Here is a 27,202-nt window from a genome sequence, read left to right as displayed (position 1 = left end):
TTGAATCCCAGCACTTGAGGCAGGCTAGTCTACAGAGTGAGTTATATGACAGAGAAACCCCGTCTCAACGGAACAAAACAGAACAAGGGAAGGGGAGGGAAGGGTTCCAATGAGGAAAGATCAGCCCCACCAGAGGCCATACCTCTTCCTACTCTGTCTACTCCCACTTTGCTTTTCCTGTAGGGCCCATCCTTGTCTCCAGCATTTTAAATGCCTGTTCCCTTTGCTTTAGGTTCCTTATACCAAGGGACATTTTCATGCCACACTCCTGCACTCTTCCCTCAGTGTCTTTGCTTAAAAGTCACAGCCCAAGTAAGGGTCTCAGCCAATATACCCAGTTTGCAATCTATCTTCAGATTCTAAGACTTCCATTCTTCCTCATCTTGACCCTTCTTTGTTTTTAGCCACTATGGCCTGATAGATTACATAAAGTACCATATCCATTGTACTTATAGTATTTCCTCAGTAGAATGGAAGCTCTAAGGTGTGTCTGTTTTGTTCACTGCTGTTATTCTTAGCACTATACTGTGGAGGACAGTGTGCTCTCAGAAACACTTCCTAAATCACTCTTTTAAATAACTGGGGGGGGGGGGGGGGGAGTGGCGGGGAAATCCTGATAAAGCCTCATGTTAATACTATATTTACCCTAAGCCTGCAAGTCCTTGAGTCTTGATATACCCTGGGGGCACTTAGTTTAAAAAAAAAAAAAAAAAAAAAAAAAAAAAAAAACCCCCGGCTTGGGCTTGGGAAACCAGGAAATGGGAGTCACTAGTGAGAGGATAATTTCAGGTAAATTCTGCTTTCATCAATCCACTCTGCCTCCTGGAGACAGAACTGAGAAGAAAGCTGAAGTTATAAATTCATTACAGTAATTCAGGAAGAGATGATGGAAGCTTGAGGCAGTTGCCACACAAGAGTGACAGACACAGTGACTGGGTGGATACCGGGGCAATGGGAATGAGACTAAGATTCAGGACTCTATGACTGTAGATGCAGTGCTACAGTACCGGAAGCACAGCACCCCCACGGGCCTGTCTGCAAGTGGAGCAGTCTAAGTCTTCTCTAGTTAGATTAACATTCACCTTCCTCACAGGCCTACAGATAACCTAAGTGATTAAGATACAATGCTTGCTCAGATACAAAGAAGCATATTAGAGACAAAAGGGGGAACCTCTAAGATCCCTGCTTCTGTTCCCTTTTATCAGTGTGCTGAGCTGGACTTTGAGCAGGGAGATTCCCTTCTAAGGAAAGGGCAGGAATGCTGCCTCCTGGGTTAAAAGTTCCAAGTCAACTTGACCACGAGATAAAGACCAACCAAGAATCCTGAAGACTTAATGACTGGAATCCATTTCACTGCAACACTTCCAAACTAGGCAATTTTAGAAACAGAGCCAAAAGATTTCCCTCCTCCCCCCCACCCCCCAAATAGTTCAATCAATTTAGTTAAAACAAAGACAGTTCAATCCATTTCCTCCATAATTTGACTCTCAGTATCATACCTTACCTGGAAAGTTCTCTCGATTGAGCTTAGGCCGCCGGATGATCACAAAGTCTTTGTCACTCCCTTTGCTCTTTAGTCGTTTCCTTGGAGGGCTCTGGGGGTGGACGAGGTTTGAGAGCAGTCCATGTGGGATGTTCTCACTGTCCACCTCTTCCTTCTCCAAGGCAGAGACACCCATGCCTGATAGCAGTTCAGAAGTCTTGCTGGAATCCCATCCCCACGTGAAGCTGGTGGTGACGTTGCTACTCTGGTCCGGAATCTCCTGAAGGTGCTTCCTGCAGAAGGGCACACATTCCCTATTCCTTTTGAAAGCACACCCCTAAATAATTCCAAGGTAGGAATGAAAGAAGAGTCAAGGATGCAGTGTAGTAAAGTCACAGCAAGTAACAGCACTGCATTTTTTTAACGTGCCTACAGCGAGAGAAATCCAAGGATGAAAGAGAAAATCGGAAACACATATACTTCGAAAGGCTTTGGGATTTATGGTCACGCAGAAGGCCTCAATAATTTCTTCCCGTGGAGGGAAAAACAGGGACGGCACTCATACCGTGATTCAAAGTAATGGAAGGAAAACCTAATAAGGAAGCCAAAGTAAAACGCACATTGGTATTGGCACTAAAGCATTCATCCATCCATTTGCTTCCAAAAAGGAACTAAGCAATCATTCACATAACAAGAGTATTTGAGCAAGAAGCAACATTCGCGGCCTAAAAGAATTCAAACGGTTCATTCATGTTTTGCCCGTTTTTTTTTGCAATTGGTTTACCTATGCATGGCGTCCACTGATTCAAGAGTTTTGAATCCTTGAATTAATTGAAGAGCTGCCTGTCTTCCAGATTCCCGTTCTAGCGCGCTGCTTAAGAGTGATCCCCGGGGGCCCAGCAGCCCGGACCCGCGAACTAGCAACGTTCCATCACTACCGCGCGCGCGGAGTTCTGCATCCCGCTCTCCAGCAGCCGCCTTCTGACGCCCCGTTGCCTGCTGGGAATTGTAGTTCCGCTCGTGTAGGCCTAGCTCGTAGTCCGACCCGCTCTCTCCTTATTTCCTCCACTCTTATTTTGGACAAACCCTCCAGATACCCACAACTCCCCGCGGTACAGGGCGGGATTGAAGAAGGAGGAGGTCCTGCAGGCGGAAGTGGGTGGAGCTCCGACTGACTGGGAAATGTCAGCCGATTGACTGGGAGCGGGGGTTTCCTCTTCCCGGAGCCCACAGGCCTTTGGGTGACCACAGCCACGGTCGCCTGGGACTGTAGGATCCCTGAACCCGGCGGGCTGCGGCGGACGCGAAAGCTTCTGAGTCCCTTCCAGACGCTGTCTGGCGAGGTCTGACGGTGAGCGCGAAGGGGGCGGGGACGCGCGAGGTGCGTCAGGGTCTGGGGTCCCGACCCAGCCTGGCGGAGATAGACACGGGGGAGCTGCAGATCTCGAGTGGGCGCCGCCGCCGGGCCCATCTCCTGGGTCTCGGTTGCCGCCCAGGTGAGAGGCTGTGGGTGGCACGCCTGCCAGCCGGCCATTCGCCTTCTTCCACCTGGCAGTGGGCGGCCCTTAGGACTGGGTCTGTGGACGCGATCACTCACTTATAAAACAGGCTTGAGGACGACGCACACCCCACGGGCTTGGACTGAAGATCCAATCAGACAGCGTGCGAGTAGCGTTTTTTAAGCTAAAGCGCAGTTCCAGGAGAAGCGATGGTTTATTTTTAAGGCAGCGGGAGCCAGCAGTGGTTCCCGCCTGTATCCTCTTGGGTCCTCGATGGGTCTCTCAAATGCAAAAGGAAAAAGTGAGATTCCGTTTGCAGGGAGAGACCACCTGAAAGCTGTGTAGGTACCTCTCACTCAACCCACAGCCTGTCTTCGAATCTCTACCTAAAACCTATGCTCATTTAGCCTCTGAAGAGGTAGGGGGCGATTAGATTAGAATGACCATGCAAAATTCAGATGTGCAAATTGTGCAAAAATGTGACTTAGGGACAACAGGGGAGAGGGTAGGGGGATGCATTTCAAGTCCAATAAAGATGAGGACTTATAGAGTTAAGAACAAAGCAGGCTACTTCATCAAAAACATTAGAATATTGGTTTAGTATGTTAGATTGAACACCCTTGTGTTTCTTTATGGGGAGAGCAAGATTCGTTTTATATTGGAATTAAATCTTTCATGCTCCATTATGTCTCTGTTTCTGGCATAATCTTTGCATCAGTTACTTCTTGACAGGAAGAAATTCATGAACCCTTAGTTCCTGAAAGTGAGATTGGTGTAAGAAAAAAAAAAAAGAAAAAAAAAAAAAAAAGACCTGTTTGCAAATTGGTTTTAACAGCCGAGAAGTAGTGGCACATGTCTTTAATCCCATCACTTGGGAGGCAGAGGCAGGTGGATTTCTGAGTTTGAGCCAGCCTGATCTACAGAGTGAGTTCCATCCAGGACAGCCAGGGCTATACAGAGAAACCCTGTCTCGAAAAACAAAAACGCAAGTTGGTTTTAATTGAAAAGAAGCAAGACTACGAGAATAAGTATTCAGTTTTGTTACGGAAAGTATCTTAAAATGAGACCTTCTGAAATAGTGTATAAAATTATCTTTTGTTACGTTGAAAAGCTCATTTGCTTTCTCTTGAACTTTGTCCTTTCTGTTAGGAAGTAACTCATTCAAGAGAAAATTGTTAGTGAAAAACATAAAATAAAACCTTGTTCAGTCCTGAATTTAGCTAAGAGTTACCAGAGAACAGGATATTTAAATTAGTGGGTGCAAGGTTCTCTAGGAAAGGAAAGCCTATCAACTTTGAAATTACGAGCGTCTTGATTTGCCTTGATAATGAAACTATTTTTCTTTTGCATAGCTGTTTCCTTCATATACTGAAAAGGTTTATATTGGCACACGTGATTCTTTTTGATAGAGGAATTGTGTCCATTGAAGATTTGCGGTTCTTAGCTATATAAAAATGCCCTATAGAGACTTAAGATGTTGTGATTGCTGCCAATGTAAAATACTTTATTTCCTGATTAATCTTAATCTTACTTAGCACATATTGTGTTTCATATTAATAAATCTTTTAAAACATAGTTTTAGGATTAGAACTAATCTGAGTACAGGATAAAAAGAAATCATTTTATATAACTGAAAATGTCATTAGGTTGAATAGTATCGAATGTTCTTTGGAAGCTTCAGATAGAACATAAAGTGACATAAGTTGTGAAAGGAGATATTTGGAAAGGGCAGTAAGGGCAGTATCATTTTCACAACTAAAACCATATCATAGTTACAAGGCAATCAATGTTTTAAGGGCCTCAGAGAGTCTAGAAAGGACTGGCCATGGTAACTGACATATATGGTATATGCGTATATGCATATATGTGTACTATTGGTCCCAGTTTTGAAAATCAAATACAACTGGAGAAATACAATGAAGCATAAAGGCAACATTGTATCATAAGGAGATTTAGAGATTTCTTTTGCTCCTTCTGTTATTTAGCTTAGAGGAATATTTCATAACTATCTCCTTTTCTTCCTCAATTTGAAAGTTATCTTCAGTTTTCTTTGATTTAGTGACCTGTGATGGGGAGATTAGATGAATAACAAAAATATTCTTATTTGTTCTAGGTTACTTTGTAGTTCTCCCATGAAAATTAGAAGAAAAAAAAAAAAACTACTGTAATCTAAATGAAATAATTATCCACAAAGTAAAAAGTTAAATTCTATATTAAACATGACTTTTTAAGCATTGTGTCTTGATTCATCTTAAAGAATAATAAAATATTTTTAAATTATTCTTTATGAAAATGGCACCATAGAAATTATTTAAAACAAATTATATTTTAAAAAGATGTCCAGATTGGAGAGGAGAACATGAAATTGAAATTTGTTCTCTGTGGTCAGGATGCCTTAGTTTGGATCTGTTTTGCCACATACTGGTGTGAGAACTTGGATAAATTACATATCCACTCTGCCATTTTCTCCTCTATTAAGCAAAAATTCTAACAATCTTTTCTCATTAGATTGTGAGAACTAACTTAACAAAACAAATAAGTATCCTAAACATACATCAAGTCTTCAAGTTCTTTAGTAAAAACAATGCTTTGTGAGAATGGAATCTCTGGATACCAAAGTAATTCTTGCAGTTTCTACAACTGAAATCCTCAAGGGTTTGCTGAAAGTTTAGAGTTCTCCTTACCCACTGACCTGGTTGCCAACTTCAGCCCTTCAAGCCTTGCCAAAAATGATGAATCATCTGCTCCTGCCTCTTGCCACACTTAGGAATCTTAGTCACCGTGTTTGTCAGTTCCAAAACAAAAACAAAACCATTCTGACTTTCATCATTCGTAAAGTGAAAGAGTCTCTTGTCCTATTGTCTTAACTAAAATTCTAGCTTTAATTTTAGCTTTAGCTGAAATCGTTAACCATGGGAACAATGACTATATTTAAGACATTTCTTATTAGAGCGGGGATTTGCTTTCTTTTACTTTTGTCATCCACTTCTTGTTCTGTTCATTTTAAGTCTTTGAAGGCTCTTGAGTTATCCAACTTTCATTATGTCACATAGATGAGTTAAAATACATTAATACTGCAACTGGAGTGTGGCTCAATAGTAGACAGTTTGTATTCAGACATCTAAAGGCCCTGAATAAAAGAAAAAATTAAAACCAACTCTGATGAATCCTTACATCTTGATGGCAAAATTTCTTACTGGTTTCAGAATTTGGGGGTTTGACAAATTTTTGTCAGTTTTGGTTTTGTTTGTACTTTCATCAGTTGCTTTTGTGTCTTGTTCTTTTTCTTATTCTCTTTTGCTTAAGCTCCTTCTCTCTCCTGTCCTCTCTGTTTTTGAACATTTGGAATTCCTCAAATTCCAAAATTATCTTAACCTTTAAATTTGTTTTTCACAGTGAGTTTAGCATGTAAAACTTTTAACAGCCACAACATACATAGAAGACAGTACTCCTGAACCATTAATTTTAGCAAGATGGTTATAAAGGCATTTTAAAACAATTGCTAATAGTATCTTGATCATTGGAAAAAGATGGAGTTGGGTTTTAAATATTTAAGACTTTTGGATCTGATGTTTTAAAGGGTACAATCTGACTACATGTACACTAAAGTTTGATCAGTTAAGTCCATTGTCATTTGATTTTAAGTAAAATCAACTATACTACTATGGTATTAATGCCAACCCATGAAAACTAGGATGCTTCCAAATACTAATTATCATTTCTCTAAACCTATTATTTAAATGTTTGAAAAATATGTCAACTTTTGTTGTGATCAAAGGCACATTTTTCCTTTGGCTCTTGAAATCTTTTGCAGAGTTACATATACATAGTTACAGTTCAGCAAATGTTCTACAGTAATCAACCCATTCTGATCATTGTGCTTAGTTTCTTGCGAGCAAACAGATGAACTATCCAGCTGCCTTGCACACTGAAGGAAACAGTGCTGATTTGTGGCGAGGGAGCAGTAAACTCTGTGAGTCTAGCTCATTTCTTAGAGAGGGATAAGGATGCACTTTAGGAGCTATGGTATCACCACAGATATTGAGAAGTCAAATGCAGTTGCTTTCGTTTCACACACACACTTTTTTGAGGAAGGCTGATTATTAAGGGTAAAACCAATACCTTGAGACCATTGGAACAAGTAGGTATTTTTTACAAGACAATGGTAAGCCACTAGCACATTATCTTAGGGTTTCACGGCTGTGAAGAGACACTGACCAAGGCAACTCTTATAAGAGAAAACATTTACCTGGGTCTGGCTTACAGTTTCAGAGGTTTAGTCCATTATCATCATGGCAGGAAGCATGACATCTTGCAGACAAGGTGTTGGAGAAGGAGTTGAAAGAGTTCTGTATGTTGATCCAAAGGCAGCCAGAAGAAGATTGTCTTTTGTAGACAGCCAGGAGCCTGGAATTCTCCACTGGGCGGAGCTTAAGCATAGGAGACCTCAAAATTCACCCCCACAAGACATACTCCTTCCAACAAGGCCACACTTCTATAGACCACTCTCTATAGGCCAGCATTCAACCACATGAGTCTATGGTGGCCAAACCTATTCAAACCACCACACATATATTCAGGACCTGCTTTGTGTCCAGAACTCCTCCATAGTGTTTTATATATGATTTGTTTTTTATAGCCACAGGTGTAAGGTACTCCTCATTTAACAGCTTATATTGCATAAAATTATGCAATAATTATGCATTAAGACCAGAGTTATGGTCTTAAGACCAGGTTTGCCAAGATATATAATAAAACATGCATTTTAAAAGAGTTGCAGTATTAGACTAATGCCCATGACAAACTTTATCTGTGTGTTTAACCCTACATATAATAATGACTTTAAAATAACTCTTAACTATAAAATACTGTGATTTATTACTAAAAATGAAAAACATACATTCGAGATAGCACAAAGAAAAAAGAGAGAACCATTTTTTCCATAACCATAATCACCACTCTTTTTAAATCTTTGTCCTTAAACATGTATGTTTGTTGTGCTTCCTCAGACCTTTCTGTCCCTTCTACTGTTTTTGAAGTGAGCGCTTTATAGCTTTCTATTTTTTTGGCTGTGGTCGTATTGTGATCCTCGGTTCTCATTAGTAGTGTTACTGTTCCCTTTGACTCAGGCATAGATCCCTCCCTGATCTTATACCTTGTGACTAGTTAGTATGATTAGTTAGTTATAAAACCCTTGCCTGTTTTCCTAAACAGCTCAACTGGCAATGGTTCCTGGACTACTTATTGCAAACACTTAAGTTGTTCAGTGTTTTCACATGTACTACTATAGTAAAAATGAGCAGTGTAGATAAATCTTTAATTCCCATTTTGCTCTGTTATGTATATGTGTGTTTGCACATACATGGACATACATGGTTATGTGTTTATATGTGTTTTTGTGGGTGTGCATGTGGAGGCCAGAGAACAACCTGCTGTTGTTTCGAAAAGCCGTCTACCTGTTTTTGAGGTGGAGTCTCTTTCCAGAGCTTGCTGATTAAGCAGCAGTCAGCAGGATTCACCTGTCTCCTCCTCCTCAGCACTGGAGTTATAAGTGTGTGCCCCACACTGAGCTTTGTGCTTTGCTTTATCTTGACAGTAAGTTATGCAAGGTGGAATTGCTGCCACAAAGGTACATTTTTTAAGCAATTTTGATATGCATTGCCAAATCACTGTCCCATTGTTAACATGACCAGATTTTTAAGTTGACAATTACTTTTATGAACTACAATATATAAATAGCCAAATTGAATAGAATATAAGATACCCTGCATTTCAACAGATGTATTTAGTTGCAGCAACCAAAACAAACTATAGGAATTCATAGGTAGTTATAGAGAGTACTATCCTTCTATACTTAAAATGTAATTCCTCATTTGAATCTAGCTTCAAGATTAAAAATACAAACTTTAAACACATGCTTTCAGGTTAGGGGAACCCAGTGAATCAGTTTCATTGAATTTCATCTGTGTCATAATGACACAAAAAGAAACTTAAATGATGTAAACAGAATACAGGACACATAAAGTTAGCCATCCCTTCATAGCTTTATCTGGAAATAAAGTGAGAGTATCCAGTGCCTGAACTCCATATGTCACATTACTCTTGTTGAGTAGAACTGAATTTTGCCCACCATAAATTCTTCTTCAGAGTGGAATGTACACCTACTGATACCTTGAGAGCCTAAGCGGAGAACTCTGTTGAGCTGTTTGTGCTGGCCTATTTGATCCCAGAAACTATGACAGTAAGCAGTTGTTCTTCATTACTGCAGTGATTGAATAATACCCTGACTATGAGGAGAGGATACAGCCAAACATTGCTTGTTCTGAGATGACAGACCCACACTTGTGTTTTAATTCATAACATTTTTAATATACCGAGAATGAGAAATATGGCAAGTTAGTAACTGATTTTGTCAATTGCTTCTGCCCATCATAATACCACTTACTTGGCATCTTTACGTATTTTACTGTTGTCTTTTTCTGCATACCACATAAATGTGTATCTAATTTTTCAGTTTATGTGGACATATCCTTTTTTAATAATCTTAAATATTATTTCTTTTACTTTGATAATATTTGGCCATTGAGTACTTCTAAATATTTAGGATTTGGAAGATAATTTTTTTTTTTTTTTTTAAACGTCTCCCTGTCCCCTAACTCACTCTGTGGACCAGGCTGACCTGGAACTCATGAAGGTTGTCCTGCCGATCTCCAGAGTGCTGGAGGTAAAGGTGTACCCCGTCTTCTGGTGGATGTGGTGGCACTTGCCTGTAATCCCAGCACTTGGGAAATGAAGGCAAGAGGTATTAAATAAAGTTCATTCTTGCTAGAACTGGCTGGGCTACATGAAACCCTATTTGAAACAAACCAAACAGAACAAAATTGCTGTCTCAATACTGAGGAAGTAGAAATAGCAGAGTTACCAGTTTAAAGCCAGTCTGGTCTATATAATGAATTAGAGGCTAGCCTGGGCTCCATAGCAAGACTATGTCTTAAAACCTTAGAAAAAACAAAATGACTTCATTATCCATTGGTAAAACCAGCTATGGTGCATATGCCTGTCACCTCAGCATTCAAGTTATTCACAGTAGCAGATGGGTGGGCCAAGCTTGGCTATATCATGATGTTCTATCCAGTGTGGTCGAGATAGTAAGACACTTTTGCAGCAGTAATATAATAATAATAATAATAATAATAATAATAATAATAATAATAATAATAATAATAATAATAATGGTAGTAGCAACAGTGGCAGCACCTTCTTTGTACATAAAATATAAAAGTAGCTCTTTAAGAAAAAGTAAGATTTATACAGATTAGTAGGAAATGGTAACCTGTAAAGCAGGTTATATAAACTTTATAATAAACTTTAAATCATGAAAGTTGAGTTTGACAAACCAGGAAAGGATAATAATGTTTCAAAGAAGTTACTGTTGAATGTTTCTGGTAGTGACTGCTTTCAGCAAATGTTAAATTCTTAGCTATGGATGATCTTAGAAAGCTTTATTAAATGTCTAACTTCCTAAGATAAACTTAACATCTAGTTTTCTAGGTTAACTTACTTCTATAAAATATTTTGCTACAAAGACCCCAACCAAGAAACTATTTGCAGTTGATACCTGCTGGGAAAGGAAAAATCAGTTTTCTCCAATGAAGTGTCATTAGATATATCAACCACACTCCAGGGCAGGCCTCATGCCCTAGAGTAGTTGGCCAACACAAATGGACTGCCATGCTTTTTGTTTTCTCTGTCTCTGTCTCTTTCTGTCTCTCTGTCTCTCTCTGTGTGTATATACCTTTTGTTTGGTATTTTTATTTTTCAGGTTTTTTATTTTGTTTTTTGTTTTATGTTCTTTGCAGAGAGAGAACATGAAGTTGGGTAGATAGGGGAGATTGAGGATCTGTAAGGAGTTGGGAGAGGAGAAACAGTATGATCAAAATATATTGTATGTAAAAAAGATTTTAAGTTAAAAATAATTTAAATATTTGGCTAACATTTATAACATTAGGAAACACACTCAAATGATATATTAAAACTGTATTAATGCAGTTTCAAAACTGATAATTTTTTCTTTATTCCTGCTATCTCCCAAATAAGTAAGACAGAGACTGTAGGATTTATTTAATCAAGCTTTACCTCACAAGAGCTGAGCACTCTTAGTCTGCTTTAATGCTCTAAGCTAATATGGCTTCCTCCCAGCCAAAATTGTGGACATGCTTGCATTTTAGTATTTTCCTGGCTCTCTCTCTGCTTCAGGTGTGTTCCTGTGTTGTCACCTGCATGCTTGTCTCTTGGCAAATTCTGTCTGCCCCCCCCCCATCTCCCTCCCTCCTTCCCTCCCTCCCTCTCTCTCTTTACCCCTCCCCTCTGGCTGGGGTCAGAAGTCCAGCCCCATTCTCCTCTCTGTTCAGGCACTGGCTGATCAACTTTTATTGGCAAGTCAGAGATTAAATGAGGACCAATGTTTATACAGCATTGAGCAGAAGCTATTAGAGACTACATGTCCAGAACCAGACACGGGGGCAGAGAAATCAGCATTTGAATAATACAAGGATAATCTTTACTCGCTGTATGACAACATTATCATACAGTTTATAGACATACCTATAAAACTGTTCATATCTTAGTATTAAGAATTTCTTAATTTTTAATATATTAAAAACAAGGATGGCTTTTATTTTATAATATTTTCCGTAAAGAAATTTTATTTACATAGAGAGACAGAGTCTTGCTGTACAGTCCTGGCCTCTAACTCATCTTCCTCCTTTCTCAACACCCAAAGTGCTAAACTCAAAGGTGTGGCAGCACACTCAGCCTGCTTGTAAACTGTGAGAAATGTACTTTAAGAAGTTACAAAAGACTTGATATTTCATCTTGTTCAAACGCCAGTATAAAGTTATATGACAGTATTCCAAAGAGTTTGTTATATATTAAATAGCTAATTATAAAGTTTCAAAATTGTTGTTTTCTGTGTTGATGTTATATGTTTCTTTCTTTTCTTTTTTAAGCGAACAGATATGGTCCAGAACTCTCCATGAATCAATTTGGTTGGAGGCTGCGAACATTCAATAATGAGTGGTGCAGCTTTAGGACTTGAGATTGTTTTTGTCTTTTTTCTGGCATTGTTCCTCCTGCATCGATATGGAGACTTTAAGAAACAGCATCGACTTGTAATCATCGGAACACTGCTTGCTTGGTATCTCTGCTTTCTTATTGTCTTCATACTGCCACTGGATGTTAGTACGGTAAGAGGCGAAATTGAGATACAATTTAAAAGACAATGTAATCATATAATCTGGAATATGTTTTGAATATTGCTTTCTTAAAGTGACTAAATTATATGATGTTATCCTTACATTTTGAATTTAAATGATGTTTTAAGAATTTAACTGTTAAACAGTATAGCTAGAAAAATAAGTAGATTATGAAATATTCTTTAAGTACTTGGTGACTTCTTGGTTCTCATTATAAAACCCTGTGTTCATTCTTTAGACAATATATAACCGATGTAGGCATGCTGCTGCAAATTCCAGCCCTCCTGAAAATAACAATGTTACAGGAGTGTATGCATCTGTCACTCCAGCTCCAAGGTATTTCTTTGTTTCTACTCGCCTGTTCTATATATACATGGCAATATTGCAGTAGATAGTTTTATCATTTATATTTTATATTCATAAAATTACCCTTATTCCTTATTATTCATCCTTTCATTCTTTATAGTATATTTATTATATTGCATTGTTAATAATACACTTTAAATATACATCAATACACAATATAGTACTTTACGAGAAACTTAAAGAAGACAGTTTTAGTTTGTTTCTACATCTTAATAAAATCTAAAACATCTTATTCTTCTCAATCTGTCTTTTTTAAAAAGAATTACGGACATTTTCATCTTTAAGCACCATGAATAAATCTATAAAGAAAGAGCATTTCCATTTCAGCCAAATTACAAGAGTTAACAGATGTAGAGTTTGGCATGGTGGTCACTTGTAATCTCAGCACATCAAAAGTTCAAGGCTAGCCTCACCTACATAAGAAGTTTACAACTAGGAGAGACCTTGTTTTTAAAATCCCTAAACAAAAACTAAAGCAAGATTATTGTGAATATAAGATATTTCTCTCATATTACACATTCTTAAGAAACATCCTAGGGACTTGAGAGATGACTCAGCAATTAGGAACACTTGCTGTTCTTGCAGAGAACCCAAGTTCAATTCCTAGCACCCATGTCAGGCAGTTTACAACTGACACAACCTCTGGCTTCTGCAGGCACCTGAACTCAGGTGCATGCACCCACCTACCCACACCCCCACCCCCACCACCACACAGAAAGAGAGAGGGAGAGGGAAAGGGAGAGGGAGGGAGGGAGAGAAAGACAGAGAGAGAGAGAGAGAGAGAGAGAGAGAGGGGGGGGGGAACAACAATGTTTAAAAGAAACATAATTGCACATGAGGAATAAACAATTTCCAAAGGTTATATTGAATTTCTATTAAATTTTCATATAAGAAACTTATTCATGTTGACAAGAAGCTTTTGTTAGTACTTTGAGTAGTCTTTATGTGCTTCTTTATATAGTTTTTAGAAGAAAATCTAGGGCCTAGTGAGGTAACTCAGTAAATACAGTACATGGCTAACAATCATAAGGACCTGAGTTTGGTTCTCAGAGTCCACATAAAAATGCTGAACATGGTGACATGCAGTAGTAAACTCAATGCTGGCATACTGAATAACCAGTGTAGCCAAATTGATGAGCTTCAGCCAATCAGAAACTGTCTCTATGGAGTGGAATAGTGTTCCTGAGGATGACATCCAAGGCTGGCCTCTGACCTTTTCGCACACATGCACTTTCACACGCATGAACATGACATGCAAAAACCATTTAACTTGAGTAAAGGTAACATGCTCACCTTTGAATCACTAAAGTGTTCATCACCTTTCAAAGCTGTGTATAGATCAGTAACAGTTTGAGTATTTAGAAGTTCTTGAATTAAAAGGATAGTCTCATACACTAGAAAACTTTAAAATAGAAGTTGTCATCAGAGACTCTTCCTTAGAAAATCTGAACAGAATTGTGTATAGATGCTGGAGCTGGTGCTAACGGCTGATAAGAGTGTCTGATTTGACTAGCATCAGGAATGATAACTTTTTCTTTTATTGAATTCCTGTTCAATTCCCATTCCAACCTTCACTCCTGTATAACAATGAAAGACACAGTATAGCGAGCCCTACAAATGGGATGAGTATAATCATTAAGTATTTGATTCCACACTTGCATTTTTTTAAAAAAGATTTTCACGGTAGCTGTCAGTTAATTAAATACTGTGGCTTCCTTTCATTAAATACCTAAGAATACATTGGGAATTGGAAATGTAAATGACATTCTTCTTTAGAGTGAATGGTTTTGTTCTTTTCATGTATGGTGTTTGGTTTGGCAGCTTTGATTTTTAAATTTTCTGTGAGATATGATTTGATTAATAATTATTAATTTGATGCATACAAACAAATTTGTTTATACTTTAAGAAGTTATTATTTATAATTAATTGACTTTAAATTGTTATTGAATAGACAGCATCCATGTTTCAAGCCATGGAGTTACATTCCAGATGGAATCATGCCAATTTTCTGGAGGGTAGTTTATTGGACATCTCAGTTTTTAACATGGTAAGTGGCAGTGAAGGCTGCATTATTGGCTAAAGGATTAATTTTTAATGAACCTTAATACTTTTGAGATGTAGTATCCCATTTTTACAAGAAGAAAGGAACGGGGGAAGCACACAAAAGTAGAAAACAAAAATGAAAATTGTTCTTGTGACTTTTTCCTTCCTGGTGTCTTTCTTGTCTGGCCCTCAGTCCAGCCCACATGTAGCTCTGCTACTCACGAAAGGGCTTTTATGAAGGTCACCACTCTTCCTTGGCTTCCTTTCTTTAATTTTTGTAAAACATGTTCTATTGAAATAGAATTATATAACTCCTCCTCTTGCTTTTCCCCCTCCAGCCTATGCCAATGCCTTCCCTCACACCCATCCCACACACCCCCACTCTCAAGTTGATAGCCTCTACTTACTTATTACTGTTACATACAGCAAATCAGTTTTTGTTCTTTGTGTGTGTATGGATTCAGGGCTTCCCACTCCGCATTGGACAACCAGTAAGGGTGCTCATCCCTGGGAGACACTAACTCTCCCTCTCCCAGCAGTCTTCAGTAAGGGTGCCCATCCCTGGGAGAGGCTAACTCTCCGTCTCCCGGCAGTCATGTGACCTGTGGTTCTTAGTCTAGAGCAGCGGTTCTCAACCTGTGGGTTGGGACAAACAACCTTTTCACAGGGGTCACATATCAGATATCCTGCATAGCAGATATTTACATTATGATTCATTACAGTAGCAAAATTGCAGTTATGAAGTAACTGAAAATAATTTTATGATTAGGGGTCATCAAAACATGAGTAACTGCATTAAATGGTTATAGCATTAGGAAGGACGAGAACCACTGCTCTAAAGGTAGAACCCCACAAAATTTTCTCCTTTCTATGTTAATGTGTCTGTTAATATTGTCATTGTTCCAGTTTTATTTATGCAGCTATTTCTAGGAGAGACTGTTTCATCACAGACTTGTTGATATTCTCTGCCTCTTAAAATCCTCTTCCACAGTGGCCCCTGAGACACAGATGTAAGACCTGTGATGTACTATGTTGGGGCTGTGCTCCCAACAGTCTCTCGATCTGCATTGTGCCCTCTTGTGTTTTCTGGGATGGTCTCCATTTGCTGTAAAGAGAAGCATGGTAGCCACATTGACCTGTGGGTATAAGGATAAGATTTAGAATATAATAGTATGGAGCTATGCTGGTTTAGCAACACGGCAGAAGTAAATTCTTCTCTAATGTGTATGTCCTCACCAGTCCTAGGGAGCTGGATAGGTTTTCAGTTCCTTCCTGTGTGGGCCTTAAGTTCAATTAGACAATTGCTAGTTACCATCAACAGATGTGAGTGCCATTAACTGCACTATTAGAGATATCTCATTGTGCTGATTATTGTTGTGGTTCATAGGTGTTTGTTGCAGTTGAATAGGACTGTTAAACTGCTTCCTTCTCTTGTCAGCTTGTGTAGAATTTTCTCCAGGATTCTAGACTGAAGAAAAGAAGTTTCCAGGCTGTATCCAGCTCAAATAATCAAGTCTTGTCCCCTACATGTGTAGTGTCTATAGTAATAGAGGTCCACCCTCCATCCCTGCCTGCTTATTCACACACTCTCATTTCCTGCATGGATGTTTCCTTGATTTCTGTGACCCAGTTCCTAATGTTGCTCTTCCCTTGACCCCTATGTTCTGTCATCTTGCCTGCCTGTGTGTGAGACACCATTAGTTACAGTTGTGGTTTTAGTAACCAGGACTGTACTCCAAGTCTATGTTCTACCCTCTAGTTTTTCTTCCTTCTGTGCTCTAGACTCCCAGTTACCCTCTGCCCAGTCCTTCCTTAGAGACCTGCAGGACACTAAACTATCAAACTGGATATAGCAAGCACTGCGAGAGGACGATTACAGAATGAAATAGAATTTGTATCTTTGGAAGTTTATTCTAAATAACCTCACCCATGCCCTCAAAATTGCCAGATTGTCATTTGTTTGTCTTTCTCTTCTCTTTCTAAACTTAAGTCTTTTGTGACCCTTTTCTAATCCTTCTAAAATGTCACCTTTACTCTTGGCATATGACTTACTGTTTGCTGCATAGAAGTCATCACATGGCAACTGTATTTGTCTTATCAACACAAATATCTATTTACCAATCCTTTTCTCTTTGCCCTCCAGGGATGGAAGACTTACTCTTACTATGCTACCCTCACTTTCTAAAATAGGAACCTATCTCCTTAAGCTTTGGTTACTAACTTACAGCTGTATGTTTTGCCAGCATCATAGAAAACAGTACCCCCATGCACATAAATAAATCTCACATGCAAATATATTATTTAAAATCTCTCTCTCAACTCAAATTCTTTTCCTGTCTCAACCTTACTAATATTATGACCATTGTTTTCAAAGACTTTAAAAAGAAAGACTGAAGTTGAAATCTACAAAAAGTTTGTACTTATGTGTTAAGTTTATTTTTGAAGTGGATGAGTCCTTACACCAGAACTCAATGATGCAGGCCATTTACAATGCCCCTGGAGTTTTCCTAATGTTCTTCTCTAGACATTCCTGATCCTAAAGAGTAACCACAATTTTTACTTCCATCGATATAGATTGATTTGTTGTGTTAAGGAATTTATAAACAAAGACTTATACAGCGTGATCCCCCTCCCCCACTTTTGTTCATATACACTTGGGAGATTTATCTATACAATTCTGTACATATCATTGTTACTGTTACTCATTTCTCTGAGACATCTACTTTATGCATATACCGTAGTTTACAATATACCTCTTAAATAAACTTTCTCCATTTGCGGTCTTCATTTGCTCATTTAATTTATTCCTTCCTCAGTCAGTAGTACCCTTCAATACACTCCCGCATCTACTCACGTATACAAATCCTTTACATGCCTGACCTCTTGACAGCATTTATCTTATGGTTTTCTCTCCTCTACTTTCAAATACTTTCCTCTTCTTTCTGCTCCATATACTCCTTGGTCTTCTTCCATGCCTCTTTACTGCTCTGTCTTAGTCTTCTTCACTGGTTCCGTCTCTTCTTTTTCAGGTCAGTCTAAGTTTCTTTCTTAGTACTTGATGCACTTGCTTCACCAGATCTAATCTACTGATGTTATTTAATTGCTTTGACATCCTGATAGCTCCAAAATCTGTCTCTCCAGTCTTCTGAACTTAAACTTGTATGAGAACTACTCTGTCCTCTTGTTGCTATTTTGTATTGTCTCTTATGTACTTTATTAGTTTGACAGTCAGTCTTTTTTTTGTCTTAGCACTTTATTGCTGTGAAGATACACCATGATCATAGCAACTCTTACGGGAGAAAGCATTTGATTCGGGCTGTTTAACAGTTTCTGAGGCTTCCTCCATTTTCATAGTGAGGAGTGTGGCAGCAGGTAGGCAGACATGGTGCTGCAGTGTAGTTAAGAGTTCTACATCTTGATCCACATGTGGCAGGAAGGGAATAAGCCACTGAGCTTGGCTTGGGTTTTTGAAACCTCAAAGCCCACCCCTGGTGACACATTTCCTCCAACAAGAGCACACCCACTCCAAGAAGGTCACACCTCTTAATCCTTTTAAACAGTGTCACTCTCTTCTGACAAAATATTCAAGTATATGAGCCTATTGGGGACATTCTTATTCAAACTCCCACACTTGTCCTGCTCTTACCTGGACCACTACCTTTAACCTTCCCAACTACTTGCATTTTTGTTTGCTTTCAATCAGTTTTCTATGCTGAAGCCTTGGGAAACTAGACATTGGAAAGTGTTTTCTTCAGTGAAGGACACACATGGTGTCCTGAGCCCTTAGCATTTGAAACTGGGGCAGGAAGAGTGTGAGTGTGCTCTTGAAATTCTTTGCTTTAAAAAAAAAATGTTTTCTTATTCTTTGTATATAGTCCAAAGTCACTCTAAAGGAATAATGTTGTTATTTATGTCTTTGGTTTTGAATTTAGGTCTATGTAGCCAAGGCTGCCTCAGTATTCCGAGTGCTAAGATTACAGTTGTACCACAACCTTGGCTTCTCATGCAACTCTAAGGCCTATTTTTAGACCTTTTAGAGAATGTGAAGTCACTTAGACTGTTCGAGTCTGCGTGTCATTGCAGCCTCCTTTGCTGTCTCCTGCTTTAGAACCTCTGTTTTTCCCAAAACTTAATATTAAAAAATAATCATTTATCATACTTCATTCAGTATTAACATGTACTTACTCATAAAACATTTGTTGGGGAGACTTATACATTGAGATTTGTATGTTTTGGGTATTTTAGATTCAACAGCTACACAATTGAGTTTTTGATCATATATTTTTCATACAACCAGGATTCTGTTACCTTTTATGCAATCATATGCAAGATCTGGAGGTTTTTCCATCACCGGAAAGATAAAAACAGCGCTGATTGAGAATGCAATCTATTATGGAACTTACTTACTGATATTTGGAGCATTTCTAATTTACGTAGCTGTGAACCCACGTTTGCACTTAGAATGGTAAGAAAAGCAGTCTTTAGAACACTGTTGTGTATGTTTGTGCTATTGAAGTTGACTTTTACTGAACACATGCAAGTAAACAAACACATACACCACAAAAGGTATCTGAATAATGCATATTACTAAGAAAGAAAATCCAGGATGGCTTCTTTAAATATAACTATTAGATGTTGGCCTAATGTTTTGACTAATAATGATATGGTAAACAACAATGATTTTTATAGAATTTTAAATTTTATAAATGATTAAAAATGAATTTTTAGCCACTAGAACTAACAATTTTTTCTTTTTTCTTTATTTTAGTTTGGAGAATAGTTTTTGTAATGTTACTTTAAGCTCAGGTATTTCAATAAGTTAAAATCCATTTTGTGTATATAATTTGTAATATATGTATATTACTCCAAAATGTATGTGTAGAACAGTAGAGCTAGGTCTCATTATCGGTGTAGCTAAACCATAACAGAAGTCAACTGTTTACAGGGCTCTCTTAGTTCATCTTGATAAGGAAAGGAAAAATGTTTTCTGTGGAGGAAACAGTGTTTCCCATATTGAGGTCTGTTTTTACTGTCACACTCTGTCTTTCCATTCAAACATACAGATTATCTGTTGGGCTTGGAAAGAAGTATAAATTTCTTCATATAAAATCCTACTTATTCTCTATGACAGTTTTCTGAAATTTTATTTACTACTAATTAGTCTTATATCTTTATATAGAAGCATATTTATATCAGCTCTTTGTTTATATTTTCTGTTTCTTAGGAACCAACTTCAGACTATTGGGATAGCGGCTGCCAACACATGGGGTCTGTTTCTCCTCGTGTTGTTATTGGGGTATGGCTTGGTGGAAATTCCTCGGTCGTACTGGAATGGAGCCAAAAGAGGCTATCTGCTTATGAAGACGTACTTTAAGGCAGCCAAACTGATGACAGAGAAAGCGGATGCAGAAGAGAATTTGGAGGATGTAATGGAGGTAAGCAAGTTTAATCCTACAAAAGCAGTAGTGGTTTATAACTCTTGAGTCTGTTGACTGTTCTCTTGACTGCATATGTGTCGTGTTCTGTCAGTGAGTTTTGCTTCATTTTAATTTTTGTAGTAGATGTCTATTTTATGATAGTAAATGCTAAAAATCATTTCTTTTATTCATCAATAACACCTAATTTGAAAAGTTGTTCAGCATTTCTATGTTCTGATCCCTTGTGAGTTTTATTTACTTGTTGGAGATTTCAAAAAATGCATATAAGTAGATTTGCACAGTTCAAACTCATTTCTCAAGACTCAGCTTTATTTAATTCTTACAACTTTACAAAAGAGAATTTTTAAATTCCCATTTTATAATGAAGAAATGAGGTATTGCCATTACATGTTTACCCCACTGGGCCAGTTCAGATGAACCAAGAGTGTCTGAATGAAATAGAGAGGTTTTCTGTCATTAGATAGGAACCCTTAGGAATAAGACATGAAAATTAACCTGGCGTTTGTGCCTTGTGTGTTATTTCAGCATACTATTCATATGCTGAAAGTGGTAGGATTTAAATGTGTTTTATGAGGAAAAGTCATGTATAAAAAGGAAGGCATCCTTTTCCCTCTCCTGCCTTTTGTTCCCTTCTCCTCACCTCCCCTTTCCTTCCTATTTTCCCTTCTCCTCCCCCTTCCATCCCTACCTCCTTCCCTCTTTTCCCTCTTTCTCCTCTCTCTCTGTGTTTCTCTCTGTTTTTATTTGAGTTAGGATCTTGCTATTTCCCTATATTGTCCAGTGTAAGGTAATAATTCTGTGCCACCATGTCTGGTTGACAGAATTGTTTTTTAATGGATGTTTTTAAACAATAACTATCCTACATAGGTAGCAGGGTGCTCATGACGGTGTTAACTGTCTAGAGTAGAGGCCCGCCCGAGCATTCCCTTAGCGTGTACGATAAAAGTATACTTGAAGTGCTCCGTATGGCGAGGCTTCACAAAATCTAGAGAGAGGTCAGAAAAATAAAAGTTGACTAGGATTGGAAGAATTGCTAGAATGTTGATAGCCAAGAAGATTCTAATAAAATACCAGTTTAGTAGCTAAAGCATTAGCCTCCTGAACAAGCTAATATTTTAGATCCTCCCAAACTTTAAAACTCAACTGTTGAGTAAACCTTAAATGTAAAACAAATATAGCTAATATGAAAAGTTAACTGTTTCTGTTCATGCTTTTATTTAATGTGGCTAAATAATTTTAAGAAAAACATATATTTTATATTTATGGTCAGGTTATGTAGTTAATTTTTGAAGTAAATAAATGTGTGCCAATTACACACTTTAAGAAACTTATAAATGGAAAAATACAATGTAATAGCATCCAGAGTGACCTTTTGAAAATACAAGTGTGAGCTGGACATTTTAGCACATAATGCTTGTAATCCCAGGTCAGTGAGGGAGGTGACTTCAAGCCAGACTGAGTTATGTAGCAAATTCAAGTCCAGCTTGAGCTATATAATTTTTGTCACAAAAATTAAAAATAACGTAAGTCAAAAATCTAAAAATGAAAACCAAATCTAATCTTGCCAGTCACGTATCTAGAATGAACATAGCTCAGAATTAATTGCTAGTTAGATTTCTGGGAAGTTTGGGGTATGGTTCTCAGATCACGTGGTAACCAGGCGTTTATTGACATTTTTTTTCTGTACTCATGCTGTTCTTTTTCTTTAATACAGTGTGTTCATTTCTGTCTAGAGACTTGTACTCACTGTCCTTGTCCTTCTTTGGAATAGTCTTGTTTTCCCTTTAGTTGACTGAATCTTACTCATTTTGTTTTGTTTCACTTAAATGATCAGTTCATCAGAAAGACTCCTAAGCTAAACTGTAGTCATCCAGAATGTCCTACTAAACTGTAGTCATCCAGAATGTCCTACTAAACTGTAGTCATCCAGAATGTCCTGTGCTGTGCTTTTATAGCACTTCTATATCTTTTTTGTTTAATTGTCTGTTTTCCTCTATAAACTGAGTCCCTTACAGGAACAGTGTTATTGGTATCAATTTTTCAGAGTATGCATTTATTAGATTTTCATGGTTACTGGAAAGTTACTCTCCAAACATATTACATTTTACTGTATATGATATTGGTTTTGCAAATCTTACTTTATTATATTATATAAATGTTTTATATTTTTACAAAAAAAACTCATTTGGAATTTGCAATTTCTTGGAAGCTTGAATATTCTTCTATATATTTATAGGCCAGTTCTATTTTGAATTTTCTTTTTTTTTTCTGTTTGCTAACAAGAATGCTTCACATACTAAAGTGACTCTGGTATATGAATCTTTTCATTATTTTCTTAGTATATCAGATAGTTTCTCTGCTTTTCATTCTCTATCACTTAAAGCTATTCTCTAGCACTACAAATGTTCTTTTAAAATTCCTTTTGTTTTATTTTTATTCTAGGACTGTAACATACAGGGCCTTCTTCTCTTCCTCCACTTCTTTCTCCTCTTCTTCTTCCTTTTCTTCTTCCTCTTCTTCTTTCTCCTCCTCTTCCTGCTGCTGCTACTTATAGAACAGTGATTCCACCATTTTAATTCATAAAACTTATAGGATATTGTGATTCCTAGGAAATACTAATTCCAAAGACTCTGTTCCTAGCCCACCCTTTCCTCTTCCCTCTTCTTTCTTTGTGTGGTTTACTTGGTAACGATGTTTGTGCATATGTGTACACAGCTGGTTGTGTTGCCCAAGCTGAGTATTGCATATTTTTTGTTGATTGATGTCAACCTTTATTTTTCGAGATAGGGTCTCTCTCTGAACGTGAAGCACATTGTTTCCTCCTGCCTGGCTGGCCAGTGAGCTTCAGGGGGTCTCTCTCTCTCTGCACTTCTACAGTTCTAGGGTTACAAGAGAGCACCCCATTCCCTGGCTTTTTACCTTGGTTTTGGTGATATGAACTAAGATCTTCATGTTTATATGGCATTACCTCACCCACTGGGCTTTTCCCTCTATCTCTTTATGCCTTTTAATATTTATTAAAACACTTACTTATCACCAGACCTTTTGTCAGTGAAATTGATTTGACAGTACTTTGTTGCATTGGTTACTATTTTCATTGCTGTGATAAGAGAATTGACAAAAACAGCTTACAGAAAGATGAGATTATTTAGACTTACACTTTGAGGGGATCGTGGCAAGGAAGGTGTGATGGCAGGAGTGTTAGGGAGCTAGGTCTACTGTTGGGAGACAAAACAAGAGTGTTTCTGCTCAGCTTACATTCCCCTATTTATTCAGTCTCCTATTTATACAGTCTCTTGGATTTGTCTGGTACATGCCAGTGCTTTCCTTGGTAGACCTCCTGTGGTCCCAGTACAACATCCTTCAGTTTCCATTTTAACTTAGCCTTCACCTTCACTGTTTGATACGAGTGGCCCTGTATGGTCTTCTTACGGGGACTCTGACTCTGCTGCAGACTGCCTGTCCTCAGTAGCCTTCTGGAAGCTATGCACAAGCATCTAGGGTCCCCTCACTTTTTCATCCTTCATGCCTATAAACCTTTACGGTGTGGATGAAATAGCCACCTTCTGCTGCCAGGTCAAGATGAAACCCAGCCCTTTTGGATCATAGCTGCTATGGTTTCTGTTTGCATAGACTGTGTTCTTCTGGAGTAGGAAACACCTTTAGTGGCATTCATAGTTGAGACTCTGTTTTTAAATGAGTTTGCATTTTCACAGAATCTTCAGTGGTGAGACTCTTGTCTTCAGATCTTCTTTCTTGTTCCTTTAACTTTATAGTTCACATACTGTTCTTCACCAAACCCAATCCATATCTTTTTAATCTCTCACTGTAGAACTGAATAAAAACAGTGAGTAATAGCATGACATAACTTGAATGCTATGCTGTCTTGAAATTTCCACCATCAAAGAAGTTAGTCCAGATGGATTCCCAGCAGCTATGATTACATGTATAGGATCAAACTGGCCAGAATCCCAGCATGAATGGGAGAGGGGGCATCAAGTCCCACCCATAGCCAAGGAGTTATTTTGATAATTCACGGCTACAGGGATAAGGGGAGTCTGTTTTCTTTAAAGATATGGTTCCCGAGAGGCTACACACATACTCCCATAGATATCCCTATTTCCCTGTACATACAGGAAGCACTAAGTGGACTGACTTGGTGGATTTAAAAAACCTCTAACACCTATGAAGTTAGTAGGAAAGTCTGGAAAACATAGGGGGATTCATTAGTGTGAATGAGGGATGGATTTGACCAAACACATTATATGCACATGTGAAAGGAAGTTACATATGAAACCAAAGCCTTGCCTAAGTTCACATATATTGTGTTTACAATAAATAAAGTAAAGCAGTTCGTTTCTTTTTATTTCAGTCTTGTCTAGCTTCTGAGGACATGGGCAGAATGCCAGAATGAAGCAAGTATGGCTGCTGTCCCAGATCCTGCCAGTGCCCTTGATCCCCTCCAAAACCTTAGGAGTTGGCCCTCCCCATCTTTGTTTCTCTCTGTATTCTTGTCTCGGAATGCCCACCAGAATAGTCCATTAAGCTTTGCTTATAGCAATTCCAGGTCCTCTCTGGGCCATAGTTCCAAAGAGCTTTATCATGGTAATGATCCCGCTTCTACTACATTACTCATTAGTTACTTTTCTTGTTGGCATGATAAAATGCTTGTGAAAACAGTTTAAGGAAGGAGGATTTATTCTGGCTCACAGTTTTGTCAGAGTATAGTGCATCACTGCAGGAAAGGTTTGGTGAGAGGAACATGAGACAACTTTTAAATTGTGTCCCCAATCAGTAAGCAGAGTGATAAATGCTTCATTCAGCTGGCATTCTCCATTGAGTGTACACCACAGTGCTAGCCCATGGAGTTGTGCAGCCTACTATATTTAGGGTGAGTCTTCCTACCTCAGTTAACACAGCATAGAGAATTCCTCACAGATATGCTCAGAGATTTGTTTCTAAGATAATTTTTGATGCAGAGGAATTGACAATCAATATGGATCTTCTCATTTAACATGGTAGTGTTTTAGCCAGCACATTGCCAGTAACGTTCTGTGGTTTGGAAGCAGTGGACACTTTGTGACAAGTTAAGTCTTTTCTGCTTCCTATGCTGATTGATAATGGTAATAACGGGACAACTGATTTTGATCATCAAGGTGGAATAATTTAATCCTGATCTTTTAAAAATATAAAGCTTGACAGATCCTTTGTGAATTCTTTTCATTATTTCTTTTAGTTTTTGAGATTATAGTATAGTTTACATCGTTCACTCCTTCCCTCTCTTATTTCCAGTCACTCCCAGTTGTTCCTCCTTTCTCTCCTTCAAATCATGGCTTCTTTTTTTTTATTATTAATTATTGTTCTGTACATTTGTTGTGTATATGTGTGTAAACATATATGTTCTAAATACAGGCTGCTCAGTCTGTGTAATGCCATTTGTATTTAGGTATTGGATAACCAATTGGTATGGTCTTTTTTTCCTTGGAAGACTTATTTAGCCCACTCTCAGTATTCCTTAGTTGCCTGTCGTTCTTTGTGAAGGGTTGAGGCCTCTTGGGCTTTCCCCGTCCACATTAGCTTGCCTGTTATTGTTATCCTTGTTCAGCTCATGTTTATGCAGACATGCTAGTGAGACCCTGTGGGTGTAGCTTGTGACAGCCCTAGGAGACACAGTCTCACAGCAACTCCCTGAGCCTCTGGCAGGGATCCTCTGCCCCTGACCCCCACCACAATGATCCCTAAGCCTTAGTTGAGAGACTTGTATTGTAGATACAGCTTTTCAGACTGGGCTAAAACTATGCATTTGATTCATTGTGGTTTTCTGTTGCAAAGAGAAGTTTCTTTGAGGAGGGTGGGGACTACACTTGGCTGTGGGTAAAAGGCAAGCGGTTATCATGCCATGCTGTCTATTGTCATGGCTCATAAGCATCATAGCTGGCTTGGACAGCTGGTCACTTCCCTCCTTTGGGAGCTATCCTGGCATCTTCTGGTATTATGAAAGCTAGTCCTCAAGGATGAGGCTTTCAAATCAGTTCCAGCTCGGGAGTTTTGGGGCCTTATGTCTTAAATACAGTATCTTCAGCAATAGAGATTTTAAAGTAATAACAATAGGCTAGCCCTGACCAACAACTCAAAAAGGGACTTCTCATACTCGTGTTGAGGTTTTTGTTAGATTTTATTTGGCTCCTGGAAGAAACATTGTCAGCCCAGATGGGAAAATTTAATTTAAACTATGTATGTTTATTTATACATGCTATGCCCAAGTTGTAGGTACTCCAACGACCACTGAAGAGTCAATTTGGATGTTAGGGTCTTTATTATGAGCTCTAGAGCAAGGTCTCTGTCTCATCGTCCCTGTTGAAGTGGGTCAGAGTGAGAGCTCCAAGTTTAGGGGTGCAGGGTATTTATTGTAGTTACAGCAAGCTTGGGGAATTTTCATACGGGTCAGCAAGTTAATATTCTAAAAACTGCATTTCTGGTGTACTCTGCAGGAACTGAACAGGGGGACAATAGCACTTGATGAACAGGATGACTGTTATCTGTTCTCTGCAGGATGTCTTAAGTTACTTATATGAACCTTGACCCTGCTATTGTAGCCTGACTAGCTGTTGGTAAGGAGGCTAGGGGGGCGATGTCGCCATAGAATGCTTGCTCAGGAGGACTCCGATTTTCTTCCTGGAATTGAAGTTTAACCCCTGGTCTTGCACAAAATGGAGTTTCTTCAAAAACAGACTTGGTTGGGCTTTACATACACACATGTATTATAAACTTCTGAACTGTTAAATAATGCTTAGCTACTATGGTATATGAAGCAAGCAGACAATGGAGGAATAAATTTAGAAATCCATAGAACAGCAAGAATATAAATACAGCTATTTGAATATCTTACAACTGTTCTTAATAAGTTTTTATTCCATGAAAAATACTTCTTATAATGCTAAATAATTTGAGCTAAAATGGAAATCTAGTGCTTAATATGAATGCTCATTTAAAATGTCTGATTTATAGAAATCTCAATATTTTTATTTTACTGTTTTTATAGGAGGTTCGAAAAGTAAATGAGAGCATCAAGTATAACCATCCATTGAGAAAATGTGTTGACACGATCCTTAAAAAGG

The 27,202-nt window shown here is 38.2% G+C and overlaps 2 protein-coding genes across 4 annotated transcripts in view; one reads left to right on the top strand and one right to left on the bottom strand.

The window, feature by feature from the left end:
- Positions 1-2,511, bottom strand: part of Skp2 (S-phase kinase associated protein 2) — a 28,506-nt gene extending 25,995 nt beyond the window's left edge. The window contains exons 1-2 of the mRNA XM_034523688.2: positions 2,268-2,511; positions 1,505-1,776 (exon numbers count right to left, since the gene is read on the bottom strand). Coding sequence (XP_034379579.1) covers positions 1,505-1,776; positions 2,268-2,275 — 280 coding nt within the window. The 5' untranslated portion in view covers positions 2,276-2,511. The remainder of the gene's footprint in view (positions 1-1,504; positions 1,777-2,267) is intronic.
- Positions 2,512-2,652: 141 nt separating this feature from the next.
- The window catches only part of Lmbrd2 (LMBR1 domain containing 2), a 55,075-nt gene continuing 30,525 nt past the window's right edge, over positions 2,653-27,202 (top strand). The window contains exons 1-7 of one of the 3 annotated variants that reach the window (XM_034523427.2): positions 2,653-2,834; positions 11,991-12,227; positions 12,475-12,572; positions 14,555-14,650; positions 18,944-19,111; positions 19,871-20,081; positions 27,127-27,201. In XM_034523427.2, coding sequence (XP_034379318.1) covers positions 12,054-12,227; positions 12,475-12,572; positions 14,555-14,650; positions 18,944-19,111; positions 19,871-20,081; positions 27,127-27,201 — 822 coding nt within the window. In that variant the 5' untranslated portion in view covers positions 2,653-2,834; positions 11,991-12,053. Of the gene's footprint in view, positions 2,835-3,197; positions 3,324-11,990; positions 12,228-12,474; positions 12,573-14,554; positions 14,651-18,943; positions 19,112-19,870; positions 20,082-27,126; position 27,202 lie in introns of those variants that run through there. The other 2 variants (XM_034523426.2, XM_076916109.1) reach the window with 2 other exon arrangements.

This window comes from Arvicanthis niloticus, chromosome 19 (assembly GCF_011762505.2).
Source record: "Arvicanthis niloticus isolate mArvNil1 chromosome 19, mArvNil1.pat.X, whole genome shotgun sequence".
NCBI classification, from domain to species: domain Eukaryota; kingdom Metazoa; phylum Chordata; class Mammalia; order Rodentia; family Muridae; genus Arvicanthis; species Arvicanthis niloticus.
The sequence above is the reverse complement of the archived record's forward strand: the minus strand, read 5'-3'. Positions and strand labels throughout refer to the sequence as shown.